The sequence below is a fragment of the Cololabis saira genome, chromosome 10 (genome assembly GCF_033807715.1).
Source record: "Cololabis saira isolate AMF1-May2022 chromosome 10, fColSai1.1, whole genome shotgun sequence".
Taxonomy (NCBI): Eukaryota; Metazoa; Chordata; class Actinopteri; order Beloniformes; family Belonidae; genus Cololabis; species Cololabis saira.
The window spans coordinates 8,333,419-8,350,898 of record NC_084596.1 but is presented as its reverse complement, the minus strand read 5'-3'; the positions used below and the strand labels follow the sequence as shown (position 1 = coordinate 8,350,898).

The following is a 17,480-nucleotide window of genomic DNA, read 5'->3' as shown; positions in this document are numbered from 1 at the left end:
CCCTACGGCGTACCCTACGGCGTCTATGCCGTAGGCTACGGCGTACCCTACGGCATAGCTGTGGCTACGTGTGTGTGTGCTCCCGCCGCTTCCCGGCTGGCGCAATGCTCCGCCAGCCGCTGCGGTGCCGTGCGCCTACATCCCCACGGACCCCATACAGCTTCCGAGCCGGAGCTGCGGCGGCTCTTCGTGTCCCCGCGGGCTGCTGCTGTAGCAGCAGCCCGGACCGACGCTCTGCTCCCCGCTCTCACACAGCGGGACCGAGCCGCTCTGGAAATAACTACTGGGCTCCGTGGCCCCTCCGAGGGAGGGGGGTTACACTGGGACACTGTGAGCCCAGGAGGACCCGTGGGAAGTGGACACGGGGGGCTGGAAGCGAGTGCGCGCATGGGAAAGGGCGGGGGGGCGTGGTTTAAAATGAAGGCATCTGATTGGTTCTTACCCTTCCTGGACATGGACCAATCCGTATCATTCGGACCGAATGGGCGGAGCTTAGAGGTGCCTCTTTCAAAATTCTTGCTAGCTCCAGGAAGTTGCATAGAATAACTTTAATCTGACCGAATAATAATATTATCATTATTATTATATGAGAATGAAAATATTATTTGTTCTTACATTTAATGTTAAACGTTCCAGAAATGGTCTTTAACATTAGCTAACATCCTATTGGCTAATATCACACAAACTCCCGGAAGTGTGTGTGTGGGCTGCAGTTGCATCCCATCACCACAGGGTGGCAGTGAGCACACACACTTCACACACACATTTCCATATTTTGACCTCGTGAGGCCCTGTGAGATAAAAGCATGAGGGGCATCAGGGAAGGCTCCTGAGCCATTTTAAAGCATAAAACTTTGCAGGGCCCAGCCAAAATGGCCCCACGAGGACTCAGGGCCCCAAGCCGTGGGTGGGCTACAGGTAGTATGGCCCCACCGAGTGGTATCCGCGAGTGTATACACACACACACACACACACACACACACACACACACACACACACACACACACACACACACACACACACACACACACACACACACACACACACACACACAAAAAAACAACAACACACGTATATTATCTGCAGTTTGTGTTTAATGTTTAGTTAGTTGTTGTTTATGTGTAGTTTAGGCATCAGAATTTATCCCAAGTGTTGTTTCAGTATCTTTTAACACTTGTGTAAATCAATTCTGTTTAACTTGAATGAGAGAAGTTGTTTGTGTTTATTTTATACATATTTGTCACAGCTGCTGGTTGTAAAGGTCTGTGCTCGGACTCCTTCCTTCACTGTTATTCTGTAACACCACCCCTGGCAACAGGCTGTATGGAATAACAGCTACTTTGAGACTGATTTTGCTGATTAGTTATTATTTCCTGATAAGATTGATTTAGATTGATTCAATTTGATAATTGATTTTGATAAGTCATCTTCTTTATTAATTATGAATAACTATCGGAAGACAGATTTTAAAAACTCTCTAATAACTGAACCAGCACCCAGATTGTGGCACAACACAGGACAGGAGCCCCGAGGACCAGGGTTGAAGACGCTGTTTGACACGTTTCCCTGCAACACAGCACGAGTAAAAGTGGTGGATTTTTCACCTTTTATTTGATCATATCTGAGAGAAATGACTCAGAAAATTTAGTTTGATGATAAAAAACAACTTAATCTTAAAAAAATGCCATCGTACACGAAACTGATATAAAGCTTAACGCTTCAGTAAAATCCAGTAACTGGTTAGAAAGTCTGAATGCATACGATGTTCCTGCCCCCCCGGCCTCCCCCACGTCCCCGGACCGTGTGCAGCAGTGGCTGCTTGTAACTGTCACGGTGGTGTTAAAGTGAAAAGCCACAGCTCACGACGTGGAGGCTGCAGAGCAGGAACCCATACAGCTGCAGGAAAACCCCTGTGATTGGCTGTCAGCAGTTTTGATGAGTCCTAATAACCACAGAGACCAGATTCAGATCTGCTGCTGTTCAACCCCTGCAGGAAGTCTTTTCTCTGCTTTCTGGGGCTCAAATGGCTGTTAACACATGTAACCTGATGACAAGTAGAGATAAAAGTACAACAACAAGCTTGTTTTTCACTTTATTGACAATAATATTGATTAAACGTGAATCAGTTTCCAAACTGTGCACAATCAGAATATTAAAAAGGACATGAACGAGAAATAAATGCTGTTAAACGATGAAATATCACCAAGACGGTTAATCATTTGTGTATATCAAGAGTATAAATGATGTGATGAGTGAGATTATCAGAGAAACCAGTCACCATGTGTTCAGTTGGTGGACGGCCCCTTGTTCCTGAGGACCATCAGCAGAGAGAGTCCACAGCAGTACAGCAGACTCTTCAGGGTCAGCACTGTGTACAGCAGGCAGAGCAGCTTCACCCTGCACTCAGACTGGAAGATCTCTGAACCTGGATCTGCTGGAGCTGGAACCCCTGAACCTGGATCTGCTGGAGCTGGAACCCCTGAACCTGGATCTGCTGGAGCTGGAACCCCTGAACCTGGATCTGCTGGAGCTGGAACCCCTGAACCTGGATCTGCTGGAGCTGGAACCCCTGAACCTGGATCTGCTGGAGCTGGCAGGTCTGCTGGCTCTCTCTCTGGAGGACAGGGGGCTGCTGGAGCTGGAAGCTCTGAAACAGAGAAGGAAGATGTTGGGAGTTGCAGGGACAAATGTCCGTCCTCTGCTGTCTTTGACAGCGTCTCCACGTGAAGCTGAGTCTCTGCTGAACACAGTCACCGAGCCTCCGTCACCTTGTGTCTGGGCCTCCACCGTGCCGCCCTCGTGCTTGACGTAGCAGCTGTATCTGTACGTGTCCTGATGGAGGCGGTGGACCACCATGATGGAGGCGCTGCGTCCCGGCTCTCTGAGCTCCACCTGCTCTCCCTCGGCAGGGGGGACGTCCTCCAGCGGGCCGTTCTCCTTCTGTCTTTTCCAGGAGAACCGGACCCCAGGAGGAAACATGGCTGAGGCCACACACAGCAGGGAGCTGCCCCCCCCCAGGTGGACTCTGGATGCTGCTGGGTACACGCTCACCACGGGCTTCACTACCTGCTCATCTGAAGTTGGACACACACACATTCACACAGTCAGCAGCAGCTTCCAGCATTCAGCCTGATCCTGGAAACCACGTGGACTCTGATCACTAAACACTCATCAATGCAGCTACAAAACTGAGGCCAACACGTGTTTCTGCAGAGGTCTGCACCCCTGATGATCCTTCACCTGCCATTGGTGGCAGAGCCGGATTAAATAAATGGACTACACTAGGCAGACTGTGATTTTTGGGCCCCCCTCCATCGATGTTATTTATGAAATCTTAAACTTACCAAAGTTACTAATAAAAGTTAATTCACATTTTACATAGCATAGTCATAGTCAAGTTGGTTCTTTGTATTCCAAAATTAGTCATGTGTTGTATATTAAACAGTCTATCAGACTATTTTTAAATTTTTATTATTTATACGTTATTACAATGCTCTATTAAATGCTATTAAATTATCCTTATCTTATCGATTGTGAGCATTTTGCAGAAAATCTTAATTAAATGTGTTGATTAAATTGAATAGTTAAATAAGAAGTCAAATCTACAAAGACCAATAAAATTTGCAGTAAGACAAAGTGTGCTGTAGTATGTATGTCTGTATTTGTATGTGTATGTATGTGTATGCGTATGCAGAGCTGTCTGGGAGATTTGCAAGGCCCTGTGTGAAATGGCCAGGGGGGCGAAATTTTGGGGTTTTTCGGGTCCGATCGGGTGTCTATATGCGCAATTTTGACTCTCCAATGATCAAAATACTGGATACCTTCCCCTGCCTCATCATCATCTGGGCTTGCCTCGACGCGGGGCCCCATGGCTGCTTGAGACCCGGGCGGATCGGTGATTTTTGTAACAAATTTATCAAACGTGCCTTTCAGAGAGGCATTAAACTCTTCCATTTTCTTTCGTTTTTTTCTTTTTTCATCCCCTGATGGACATTTCCTGAATCTGTCTCGTTCTCTCGACATTATCACGATAAATGATCTGAATGTTTTTTTTTTTGTTTTTTTTGTTTTTTTTTCTTGTAAGCACTTTGAGATTTCCGAATGGAAAGTGCATTATAAATTAAATTCATTATTATTATTATTATTATTATTGTGTGACAGTTTGTTCCAACTCCACCCGTCTGGATCAGAGCAGCTTGTGTCCGCGCTTGGTCTGATCAGTTGTATTGAACAACAGACACGCGTCATCACTGCACATATATTTATTGATATGCACAGACTAGTACATATTTAGGTCTGTAATGGAATGTGACTGTTGATATTTATAAGGGAAAAAAGGAAAAAAAAACGAAAAAGGAAAAAGAAAGAAAAAAAAAAAAAATTGGGGAAAAAAAAAACGGCCCATAGCGCCAGGCCCCTTGGGGCGCGAAGCCCCATGCGGTCGCACGGTTCGCACATCCCTTGCGGCGGCCCTCTGCGTATGTATGCTTATATATATATGTATGTATACTAAATATAGTAATAATGCACATATATATATATATATATATATATATATATATATATATATATATATATATATATATATATATATATATATATATATATATATATATATGCATTAGGTTTGTACCGGCATGTTATCAATCATTAATATGTGTGCAGACAAAAAAAAAAAAATGTGTCCCTCTGTCTGGACCCCCCCCTGTCAATCGGGCCCTAGGCACATGCCTAGTTTGCCTTTGCGTTAATCCGGCTCTGGTTGGTGGTCAACACCTCCCGGCAGGAGATTCAATCCTAACTTTTAACTCTTAACTGCTCAACCACATCAAAGCAATATACAGTTCTGGACTTTGGACTTCTTCAGGCCAGGAGAGCTATTGCATCATGTTGGAAAAGTCTGGATCCTCCTACATTGAGAATGTGGATAAGGAGCTTTCTAACTGTATTGGACTTGTAAATATTGTAAATATTGTGGAGAATATATATTTTTTATTTATTTAATTCTATTTTTTAATTTTATATTTCATTATTTTATTTTATTTTTCCTCCCAATTGGTTAATCAAATATAATTATTTACCTTTGTATTGAGAATGGTGCAAGTTAAATGTATGAATGTGTCTTTGTAATGTGTGTGTAATGTTGTATGGTTGAATACATTTAAAAAACAACAATAAACATAGTGGAAAAAAACCCCCAAACTCTTAACTCCTGAAGAAGCCAGAAGGGACGTCATTTTACCAACATTGTCCTTGTTCTACCATCTTTAGTTCATTTTTGTTCAACAACAACAACAAACACAGACAGAGACATGATCCATCTCTGAATATGTGTGAGTGCAGGTGAGGGAGAGGGATGAACCAGTTCTATTTCTGACTCTAAAACAATGTTGTGGCTACAGCCGCTGGTCCACGTCTGTCCTCTGTGGGAGACGGGAATCTGGAATATACAATCTTGTTTATGGAATAATTGCTCGGGGGTCGTGTTCTGGTCTCTGGAAACATCCTGGAGACACTTTTGTTGGAATAGACGCTTTATACATGAAAGTGATTAAATAATATTTTACCGCTGAACTAATCAGAGTTTTATAAGATTTATCTGTTTTTCACAGAACATTAATATCAAATGTTATTGTTATCTTTCTAATAAAATTTACATGCACAGTTTAATATGCACAGAAGCTCACTTCACTCCTTGTGCATATTACAGAAAAGAGCTGTGAGAATAATATACAATGCCGGTTACCGGGACGGGAACACACAAATAAATTATTTTTACAATCTAAATTACTAAAATTTCTAGATCTAGTTAATTACAATACAGCAAAACTAATGTTTAGAGCCAAGAATAATTTATTACCAGGACATATACAGGGGATATTCTTTGAATGGGAGGGAGGTTATAACCTCAGGGGCCAACTTAATTTCAAAGTTACCAATAGACGCACAACACTGAAGAGCTTCTGTATGTCTATATATACACACACATATACATATATATATATATATATATATATATATATATATATATATATATATATATATATATATATATATATATATATATATATATATATATATATATATATATATATTTGTACTTTATTTTTTTACTTTTTAGTATTGTTCTTTTTTAATTTGCATATTCGAAATGAAGCTCAAATAATAAAGCTCAAATAATATTTGTTTTTTTTTTAATTTATTCTGGTTCCAGGATCTTTGTTTTTATGGGTTTTTTTAAGTTTTATATTTTATGCTCCATGTTTTATCTCTGAAACTGTCCGAGTCCTAATTTGAACTGTTCTGACTCTGAAACCAACTCCATCTGGAGGAAAATAAAGTCTTTACTCTGATGTTTTTTAGTCTAATCACTAAAAACATGTTTGTGTGTCTGATCCTCTCAACAACCTTCACATATTAACAGTTAAACCAAACTTTATCAATATAAACGAATCATTGAAATCCAATCTAATACATACAAATCAGGTTTGATAACATTAATGGACATGTTCAAATATATCATTTCATTTCAACTTTATATAAAAAAACAAAATACAAATATATTCACTTAAATAATGTATACATTCTCTTAAATTCTTGATTAAATATTTATTTCAAACAGTCCATAAATGTGTTATTTATTTTAATTTCACTTATTAATCGTTGGATATATGAATTTAATGCTTGTAAAAACCTTTTTCTGGTTGACAAATATAATAATCTTCATTTACTGTTTAAGTTTTTATCAGCCATAAAGATACAAGTGAACCTGTTTCAGGCGTTTATATGTTCCCTTACATTGTTTATTCAAATTTGATTCAGACTTACTGTAGGTTCCATTAATTATAGTTATTTTAAACTGAAGTCCACATATTTATTGTTTTTCTTCTCAAAATAAAATCTGGGTAAAATAAAAATGCAACTTACTGAGAATAAAGATGAGTTCTTCTCTTCCACGTGAACTAAGCAGCTACTTTATTCAGTCCAACTGCTGAACTTAATAACGTTCTGAGTGAATATATTTGCAGTTCCATCTTTCCAGGAACGTTCCTAAATCCAGCTGTAAATCACTATTAAATTGTATTTGAGCTCAAAGTCGTCTTGTGTTCAAAGAGCAGCAGATGCTCCAGAATTACTGAGATGATCAAACATCAATATTTGTAACATCTCTGATATTTGCAGAAATAAAGAACACGTTTAGTTGTTGGGAGACATTTAAACATGTTTCCAGAAATGATGGAGCTTCTCTTCTGTAGCAACGGCTGCATGATGAGTTCTCTACTAAACATGAACAAACTAACATGGAAAGTCTGAAGCAGCTCAAACTGACTTTAAACACATTTTCAACTTCTACAATCAAACAACTGAAGGAAGAGAAATGTTGCTTCTTACCGGTTACATACAGTTTACTTCCAGGTCCAAAGATGCGGTACCAGTTTCCTCCCACGGTGAGAATGACTCGTACAAAAACCTGTCAGCCGTTGAACGCCCAGACTGTAATTGTTGCCACGGCAACAGCTTATTTCCTCTGTCAGAGCTGCTCTCCAGAGGGAGGAAATATGGACATAATTTAGTTGTTGTGTCTGTTTAAAGTTCCCTGTAATACTGATGTTACACAGAATTAAACTTCTACGAAACCCAAACTATTATGGGATTCTGATCTGAAACTGTGTTTGACATCTGTTCAGCTGGAGGTTTTTGTTCAGGCTGCAGGGATCTTTTCTCACTGTGGGCGTCTTCCTTCCAACACATGCAGTAGTAGGTGGCTGAATGATCCAGTTTAACTCTGTTTAGCTTCAACAAACAACCGTTCTGTGTCTTTTCAGTGGAGAAATCTGCTTTCTGAGGACGATTGTAACCTGAACTAATTCCACAGTTATTCATGGAAATACCATTAATCAATCTGAAAGTTTCCATTTCTTTTTTCTGATACCAGTATATTATGTCCCAATAACACTGATCAGTTCCACAGGTGAAGGAGACACTTTGTCCAACTCTCCTGGTCAGTGTTAAATCGTCCTGAACCGGCCCTGCTGCCATGGCAACCAGCGCTGCAGAGACACAGACAGACAGGTGAAGGTCAGTGTGACGGTGTTTGTTCCAGGTGGAGTTTGGGGGCTCCTGATTGGCTGGAAACACTCACCTGAACACAGACAGCACAGAGCAGCAGCTGGGAGGAAAAGCATTTTGGTCCGTGGTGTTTCCTCTGGTGAACCTGGGGAGAAGTGGAGCTCTGATGCAGCCCAGACCCAACAAGGACGAGCTGTGAGACCAGAGCAGGAAAAGCTGCTTTCTAGCAGCTCCTGGAAACTCCCATCAGCCCCTGCAGACCACAGAGAAGCTGCTGCTGCTGATTGACAGCTCGGTCTGGGTCACATGATGCAGAAGCACTAAAACCTTCATGTTCCCACAAACACATGCAGGTTGTTCTGAGTTTAGTATCACAGACTGTTATCTGTGGTTGGACAGCTGTGGAGGAAATACACAACTGCTGCTACACACTGCTGCTCCAGATAGATTTTAACCAGAAATATTACTAGTTGGATGTAAACATGCATATAAGCATCTTATGGTTGTAAACAGTTGTAAATGTAAACAAACATGTCTACACTCTTACTGGATTATGTTGATGAATCATTAAAACTTTGAACAGCAGACACGTTACCGTGAGACTTCTGCAGGTCTGGATCCAGACTAGTGGTCAGTAGAGGAACTGCAGGTCTGGATCCAGACCCTAGTGGTCAGTAAAGGAACTGCAGGTCTGGATCCAGACCCTAGTGGTCAGTAAAGGAACTGCAGGTCTGGATCTGGACCCTAGTGGTCAGTAGAGGAACTGCAGGTCTGGATCCAGACCCTAGTGGTCAGTAGAGGAACTGTAGGTCTGGATCCAGACCCTAGTGGTCTGTAGAGGAACTGCAGGTCTGGATCTGGACCCTAGTGGTCAGTAGAGGAACTGCAGGTCTGGATCCAGACCCTAGTGGTCAGTAGAGGAACTGCAGGTCTGGATCCAGACCTTACTTGTTCTTGTTTCTGAATCTTTCTCCTCAGATATCACATATTACAGATGTTTTACCCTCCTGCGGTTTAACCCCCAGCTGTGACTCAGAAGGCTGCTCTACTTTACCGTCAGGTCTGTTTCTGAGACTCCTCTTTGGACCCGTCTCCACATCTGGAGCTGCTCCTGAATCCAGATTCTGGCGTTGGTCCTGATCTGGGTTCTCGGTTGAGGGAGAGTTCTGAGAGTGAAGCTGCTCAGGTTTTGGTTCTGGGTCACTGAAGTCCCTTTCCTGGTAAGTGGGAGTCACCGTGAAGGTTTCAGTCTCCTGCTTCAGAACCAGCTGCTCTGGTTCCTCCCGGTCCAGACCAAAGTCCTTATCCTGGTCCAGACCGGAGCCCCTCTGTGGATCACTCTTCCTCTTCACAGACATGTTTCTGTGGGAGAAGAAATAACAGAAAACGGTTCCTGATGTGACGATGCAAAGACAGATAAATCAAAACAACTTTCCAGAGTCAGTAGTGTCAGACGGGTGGTGGGTCAAAGCTGTTTTTACTCACTTATTTACTTATTTAAAACTTGTGAAATACCTGAACTTCAATCAGCAAACCTAAATATGATATTTAAAACAGTTTTTTAAAGCAATCTTGTCGCTGAAGAAGGACCTGAGAGTTTCCACCTCCTGGAAAAAAATCGTGGAATCACCAGTTGTGGAGGACCATCAGTCCATCTGTCATCCATCCATCCATCCATCCATCCATCCATCCATCCATCCATCCATCCATCCATCCATCCATCCATCCATCCATCCATCCATCCATCCATCCATCCATCCACCCATCAATCTGTCCATCCATCCATCCATCCATCCATCCATCCATCCATCCATCCATCCATCCATCCATCCATCCATCCATCCATCCATCCATCCATCCATCCATCCATCCATCAGTCCATCTGTTACACAAACTGTGGGTTACTGTCCAAGGAAAAAAAATGGCTGGAGTCGCTAAAGCAGATTAAGGTGTTTTATTTTTTTATTTTATTTTTTTTTGATTGATCTTTTTATAGGAAACAACATACAATGAAAACATGGAAATCTGTAGTCAAACACACGCATTATACATTGTCTCCTTTTTTTTTTTTTTTTTTTAAAACACACAAAACCTAACTAAGGAACAGAGTCTCTGTAGCGTTAAATAATAAATAAACAGATGATGATCAAAGGAGGAAAGTAATGTATGAGCAAAAATGCATACAAAAAACAAATGCAGTGGTGAATGTAGATGCCCATAAGTGATATCCCATTAACTGGAAATAAATAAAACATAAAAAAAAAACAAATTAAGGAGATGAAAAGAAAATTAAGGGAGGGGGGGGTCAGTCGGTGGGTAGAGTCTTCAACGCGGTAAAGTGGTCTATGAAAGATTGCCATTTGCGAACGAATTTAGCTGCGTTGCCTTTTAAAGAGTATCTCACCTTCTCCAATTTAAGAAAAAACATAACATCACTAAGCCAAATAGAAATAGACGGGGACTTGGGGGATTTCCATAGAAGTAAGATACGACGTCTTGCTAAAAGGGATGTGAAAGCCAATACTTCTGACTGTGTGGGGCTGATATGTGAGGAGTCAACAGTGAGTCCGAATATTGCTAAGAGAGGGGCCATAACAACTTTTTTACCCAGAACTTTAGACATGATCACAGAATAATCACTCCAAAATTTCTGTAACCTAGGACAGGAGAGAAACATATGACTTAAATTGCATGGAGAACCCTGGCATCTGTCGCATAGGTCTGCAACATTCGGATATATTTCCGATAATCGGGATTTTGATAGGTGGGCTCTATGCAGCACCTTAAATTGAATAAGTTCAAATCTAGCGCAAGGCGTGCTAGATCGTATGCTACGGATAGCTTTATCCCACAGCTCCCCTGTGAAGTCAAGGCCCAACTCTCGTCCCCAACCCTCCCGAGCTTTATCTACAGAATGATCATCAAATGTCATACACAGTGCATATATCTTAGATATCAGAGACTTTTGACTGAGTTTCATTGTTAGAAGATCATCCCACGGTTGGTTAGCAGGAAGGGAAGGGAAGCATGGAAACAGAGCAGAGGCGCAGTGTCGAAGCTGGAAGTAGCGAAACAAATGGGAGGCAGGCAAATTGAACTTTGACCTCAGATCTGAAAATGTGGAAAAGATACCATCCTTATATAGATCCCTGAAGTGCTTAATGCCCCGGTTGTACCAAATCATAAAAGTGGTGTCTACTAGTGATGGAGGGAACAGATGATTCTTAGTAACAGGTGTATAGATGGATGGAGAAGCAAATTTAAAGTGGCGCCTAAACTGTGACCAAATCTTAAGGGAGGAAAGCACCACAGGGCTATTTGTAAACTTAGAGGGATTCAATGGTAAAGAGGAGGAGAGTAGGGCCGTTACAGAGGATGAAGAGAGTGACTGAGCCTCCAATCTGCACCATAATAACTCAGGAGACTGAAGCCAGTAAATTAGTTTGTGAATATGCGCTGACCAATAGTAAAGCATAAAGTTTGGTAGTGCTAGACCCCCATTAAATTTAAATTTTTGGAGAAGCGAATACCTCACTCTGGGTGTCTTACCGGCCCATAAAAAGTTGGAAACAATTTGGTCAAGTGATTTAAAAAAAGATTTTGGTAGAAATAAAGGAGTGCATTGGAACAAAAAAAGAAATTTAGGCAATACAGTCATTTTCACTGTGTTAATTCTTCCTATCAGTGACAATGGTAGGGAGTTCCACCTCTGTAAGTCCGCCTTCACTCGAGTTACCAGTGAGGAAAAATTAGCGGTGAAAAGAGAGGGCAGAGTGCGGGTCACATTAATCCCTAAGTATCTAAAGCCTGACGGGCTGAGTTTAAAGGGGATATCAGATTGTTTGAGTTGTAAAGCAGAGGAGTTTATGGGGAAGCATTCACACTTGTGAAGATTGACCTTATAGCCGGAGAAGGATCCATAATTCTTCAACAGAGATAATATTGGTGCGATGCTGGTTAAAGGGTCAGATACATATAAAAGGAGGTCGTCTGCATAAAGTGACAATTTAAGTTCCACATTGGACCTAGAGACTCCGCGAAATAGAGGAAGAGTTCTTAAAGCAATTGAAAGTGGTTCGACGGATAGAGCGAATAGCAAAGGGGAGAGAGGGCAGCCCTGTCTCGTGCCACGTGATAATGTAAAATAAGTGGAGTAGTTGTCATTGGTGTGAATGCTGGCCTGAGGGGAAGTGTAAAGAAGTCTAATCCACGATATAAACCTGTGTCCAAATCCGAATTTATGAAGTGTTGCAAAAAGATAGTTAAATTCGACATGATCAAAAGCTTTCTCAGCATCAATTGCGATAACAACTTCAGGGAGTGGAGAAGAATCTTTAGAGAGAATCACATTAAGAAGTGTACGAACATTATAGAAGAGCTGGCGTCCCTTGATGAAACCATTCTGCTCCTCAGATATGATGCTAGGAAGGATCTTATCAAGACGAATTGCTAGTGCTTTGGCTAAAATTTTGACATCTACATTCAGTAAAGACAAGGGCCTATAAGAAGTGCATGATTCAGGGTCCTTGTCCTTCTTCAAAAGGAGGGCAATAGACGCCTGCATTAAAGAGGGAGGCAATGAGCCATGATCAAGGGACTCATTGTACATTGAAAGTAAAAGGGGGGCTAATTTGTCTTTGAATTTTTTGAAAAACTCAGCTCCGAACCCATCGGGACCAGGGGCCTTGTTGCTTTGCGTAGCTTCAATGGCGGCAGCAATTTCTTGCACACTGAAAGGAGCATCGAGGCCATTAGCCACATCCAAATTAATAGTAGGGACAGTGATATTATCAAGAAAGGAGGTCATTTCTGCTGTGTCAAGTGGAGATTCTGACTCATAGAGAGAGGAGTAGTATGATTTAAAAATTGTGTTGATGGCGATTGGATCGGTGGTAAGTGTGCCATTAGAATCTCTAATGCTGGGAATCAGTCTCGACGTTGCTTGCCTTTTTAATTGGTGAGCCAATAACCTGCTTGGTTTATCGCCGTGTTCATAATAGTTGGCATGAGCGCGTAATAGGAGCCGTTCAGAATCGGCTGTCGCTATAAGATCGAATTTTGACTGCAAATCAAGCCGTTGTTTCAGTAAACTCGGACTCGGGTTAACTGAGTTTAGTCTGTCTGTGTCCTGAATTTTAGATGTGAGCTCCTGTAATTTAGCCCTGCGGATTTTACTGGCGTATGCTGAATAAGAGATAATCTGTCCTCGCAAATATGCTTTGAGTGATTCCCATACTAGCGAAAAACTGGTAGAATCTGTTTTGTTTAATGCAATGAAATCATCTATTGAAGCAGATATAGAAACATTAAATGCATCGTCGGATAAAAGCAATGGATTAAACCTCCAGGGAGAAGAAAAACGGGGGCGCTCAGACCATGTTATATTCAAAGTTAGAGGGGCGTGATCCGAAATAACAATTGGGTGGTATACGACAGAAGTAACTTTGGGGAGAAGAGAGCCATCAACAAAAAAATAGTCAATACGTGAATATGACTGATGTACTTGTGAAAAAAAAGAGAATTCCTTATCTCCAGGATGTGAGACCCTCCACGGATCAACAAGCCCGTTCTTGACTGTAAAATCGGTAATGGATTTTGACATAGAGGATTGAGTCAAAGTACGAGGATTCGAACGGTCCAAAGAAGGATTAATAACACAATTCAGATCACCGCCCAGTATTGTAATATGCGTATTTAAGAAAGGGAGGTTGCCAAACAGCCTATCCGTAAAATTGGGGTCATCAAAATTAGGGGCATATATATTCACCAACAATACAGGGTTACAGTATAGAGTGCCCGCAACAATAAGATATCTACCATTCTTATCGGATATTGTCCTGGAGACGGAGAAATTGACTCTTTTGTTGATCAAAATTGCTACTCCTCTAGACCTAGAATCAAAATTTGAATGAAAAATATCACCCACCCAAGCTCGTTTGAGTCTGAAATGATCTTTATTTCGCAAATGAGTTTCCTGAAGGAAAGCTATGTCAGTGTCCAGGCGTTTCAAATGTGAAAAAATCTTTGATCGCTTAATTGGATTATTCACACCTTTCACATTCCAGCTAGTGAATGTAATGTTTGATCCAGTATCAGGCTTGCGCAGATTACGATCGCTCATAGGCATTCTCTGAGAGAAAATAAGACCGACTCACCCACCACCAGAGGAGATATAAGGAAAAGAGGTAAAAGGGAAAACCAAAACAAACAAAACTCAGGAGTATATACATACCTACAGAGACAGAAAGCCAACATCCCATAACCCCCGCCCACCCACCCAACGCACATTAGATGATCCCATCCCCAAACGATGGAAACAGCCGTGCTGGCTTCAAAGGAAGCCATTCTCGAAAAGAGATGCTTTCGACTATAAAGCTAAATACAAAAACAAAAACAAAATTAGCTCCTGCAGAGTTAAAACCTTAAAAAAAAAAAAATAAATAAAATATGAGGCATATGAAACCATCAATCTGAGGCATTCTGACGATCGCTGTCTTGTCAGGGTAACAACAAACGTAAATTAAGGAGATCTTTGGCCTATAGAACAATAATATATACATATATGCACTCACACACCCACACAGACACGCACACACATGCACACAATTTAAGCAAAGACAGGGGTGTGTGCATATTTTCTAATCAAGGCATCATACCAGAGAAATGATTAGGCCATCAATTTAAAACGGTGTTGTTCCCATTGATAGTTAGAAGAGAAAAGAAAAAAAATTAATAAATAAATAAAAAATACAAAATAAAAAATTACGAAATAAAGTCCCATTTTCTGAATTGACTCAGTCACTCACCCCGGGCCAGAGTCCCGCACGGACATCAAGCTGGATAAATCGTCCCAGAAAACTAGCTGGTAGTCACTTTTTTTATTTTCCTGATGAATGCCAGGGCTTCATCTGGCGACGTGAAGTCCCGCTGCTGGCCGTCATGGGTTACACGCAGCCGTGCGGGATACAGCAATCCATACCGGACTCCTTCAATCTCCCGCAGCTGACGGCGCACGTCATTAAAGGCAGCGCGCGCCCGCGCTGTCTTGGCTGTGTGGTCCGGGAACACGGAGATGCTCATACCCCGGACTTTTATCTGCTGCCGCTCTCTCGCCTTTCTCAGGATGTCAGCGCAGTCGGTGTAATAATGGAGCCTTGCCACTATTGCGCGGGGCCGCTCCCCGGGCTTCGGTCTCGGCATGAGGGTGCGGTGGGCTCTATCCACCACCGGCTCTGCGTCGAGGGAGAAGGCTTCCGCCAATAGCCTGGAAACACCGGCTGCAGATGAAGAGCCAGGATCCTCCTCCGGGACGCCAACAATCCGTACGTTCTGCCGACGAGACCTTGACTCCAAATCCTCGCATCTGTCCTCCAGCCTCACATATTCTTTCGACAAGTGATCCACTTTTTTCTGGAGAGCAACGATGTCGTCTGAGCAGCTTGAGAGCGAGAGCTCGATCCCAGCGACCGTGGTCGCGAGACCCGCGACGTCCGCCTTCATGGAGGAAATACTGCCAGAAAGATCGGCTTTAAGAGAAAGCAGCTCGGACTTAATGGACGTTAAATTCTCGGTAAGTGCTGCCTGAAGCTCTGACCGAAATATAGCTGCAACATCATTGCCGAGAGCGGAGAGGAGTTCGGTTTTAAGCCGGCTGAACTCCGCAGCTGGAACCTGCGCAGCGCAGGTGCTCTCCGGAGGAGGAGAATCACCGCGGGGCGAGGAGACAGCATGAGCAGCAGGCCGCGGGTTAGCTGGAGGGTTATTCCCCGCTTTAATGGACTTTGGAGGCATTTCCGTGGTAAGTTGTCGAAGTAACCGCGTTGAAAATAATTTAGTTAAAACCAAAGCCGTGGGAGTGATGCAAAAAGTGCCTATAAATGTTGAATTAAAATTAACTCTGCAGGAGCTCCGCTAATCACGTCTCACCCCATGTACAGCTAAGCCGGAAGCCAAAGGTGTTTTATTTACGAAAAAGAATGAAACAGCAAGAAACTCAGACGTCCACCAAATGAAACTAAAAAAAGAAACGAAGGGACAAATATGTACACTGATATATACAACTGCTCTATTGAGCAGCAACCTCCAAACTGAACAACCCAAAAACAAAAACCCTGGTGACCAGAGGCCTTTAAATGCTAAGCCCCCCCACTGGACCAACTCATAATCAATTGGAAATGAAATAAAAGTAACCAATTAAAGGTATTAAGCAAACATTAGAGGCTCTCTACAATGGCAGCCCCAAACAATACCATTACCTTCTATCAAATAAATCCCCAAATTATACCACCTCCAGAACAACCACTGGAAAAGGGACAGGCTGAGGTGCATCCAAGACCACCTCGGGAACAAGGACAGACTGGGGTGCGTCCAAGACCACCACTGGAACAAGGATAGACTGGGGTGCGTCCAGGACCACCGTTGGAACAAGGACATGCTGATGTGCGTACAGGACCGCCAAGGAACAGGGACAGAATGGGGTGCGTCCAAGACCACCACTGGACCAAGAACAGATTGGGGTGCGTCCAAGACCACCGTTGGAACAGAGACAGGCTGTGATGTGTCCAAGACCCCCTCGGGAACAAGGACAGGCTGGGGTGCTTCCAAGACCACCACTGGACAGGGAAAGGCTGGCGTGCATACAGGAACACCACTGGAACAAGGACCGGCCGGGGTGCATCCAGGACCACCTCGCGAACAAGGACATGCTGGGATGCGTAGAGGACCGCCAGGAAAAAGGGACAGGCTGGGATGCGTCCAGGACCACCACTGGAACAAGGACAGGATGAGGTGTGTCCATGACCACCTCGGGGACAAGGAAGGACTGGGTTGCATCCAAGACCACCACTGGAACAAGGACAGGCTGGGGTGTGTCCAAGACCACCACTGGAACAGGGACAGACTAGGGTGCGTCCAAGAACACCATTGGAACAAGGACAGGCTGCGGTGCGTCCAGGACCACCTCGGGATCAAGAAAGGGCTGGGGTGCAGGGTTAGGCTGTGGTGTGTCCAACACCACTGGATCAGGGACAGGCTGGGGTGCGTCCAGGACCACCACTGGATCAGGGACTCTACTGGATCAGGGTCATCTACTTCCGGCTCTCGGCGAAGGCGGACGCTCTTCTGCTCTTCTCCCTTATCTATCTGCCCTGCTACTGCTGTTGTGCAACTCAGGTAGCTCAGCTGATCAGTTATCGAAGGCTTATTAATAATTTTATTCAAGAATTATTAATAATTAATAAAGTCGACTATTTATCAAATTGAATGACCAATATGATAAATAAAATCCTCGGGGCACCACCCTGGGGCCTTAATCCAGGGAAAAATGATAACTTAACAGCAGAAAATCAGTCTCATATGATTAGGATTATCCTGCAGAACAGTAAATCTTACTATCACTTACAGCAAAACAA

General features: G+C 42.8%; 1 protein-coding gene across 1 annotated transcript; it reads right to left on the bottom strand.

Moving 5' to 3' along the window:
- Nucleotides 1-2,284: 2,284 nt before the first annotated feature.
- On the bottom strand, nt 2,285-8,358 carry LOC133451813 (immunoglobulin lambda-1 light chain-like). Its single transcript, XM_061730956.1, has 5 exons — nt 8,144-8,358; nt 7,728-8,051; nt 7,393-7,440; nt 2,769-3,074; nt 2,285-2,647 (listed from the first exon to the last, which is right to left on the bottom strand). The coding sequence occupies exons 1-5, from the start codon at nt 8,184-8,186 to the stop codon at nt 2,286-2,288; spliced, it is 1,083 nt and encodes a 360-aa protein (XP_061586940.1). The 5' UTR covers nt 8,187-8,358; the 3' UTR covers nt 2,285.
- Nucleotides 8,359-17,480: the final 9,122 nt, after the last annotated feature.

What these genes read in the sequence shown, in the direction of transcription:
- LOC133451813 (XM_061730956.1), bottom strand. Translation starts at nt 8,186, where the DNA reads ATGCTTTTCCTCCCAGCTGCTGCTCTGTGCTGTCTGTGTTCAG. An exon ending in TCTGTGCTGTCTGTGTTCAG is followed by an intron (nt 8,052 to 8,143) that starts GTGAGTGTTTCC and finishes GTGTCTCTGCAG; the next exon opens with CGCTGGTTGCCATGGCAGCA. An exon ending in TTGGAAGGAAGACGCCCACA is followed by an intron (nt 7,441 to 7,727) that starts GTGAGAAAAGAT and finishes TCACCGTGGGAG; the next exon opens with GAAACTGGTACCGCATCTTT.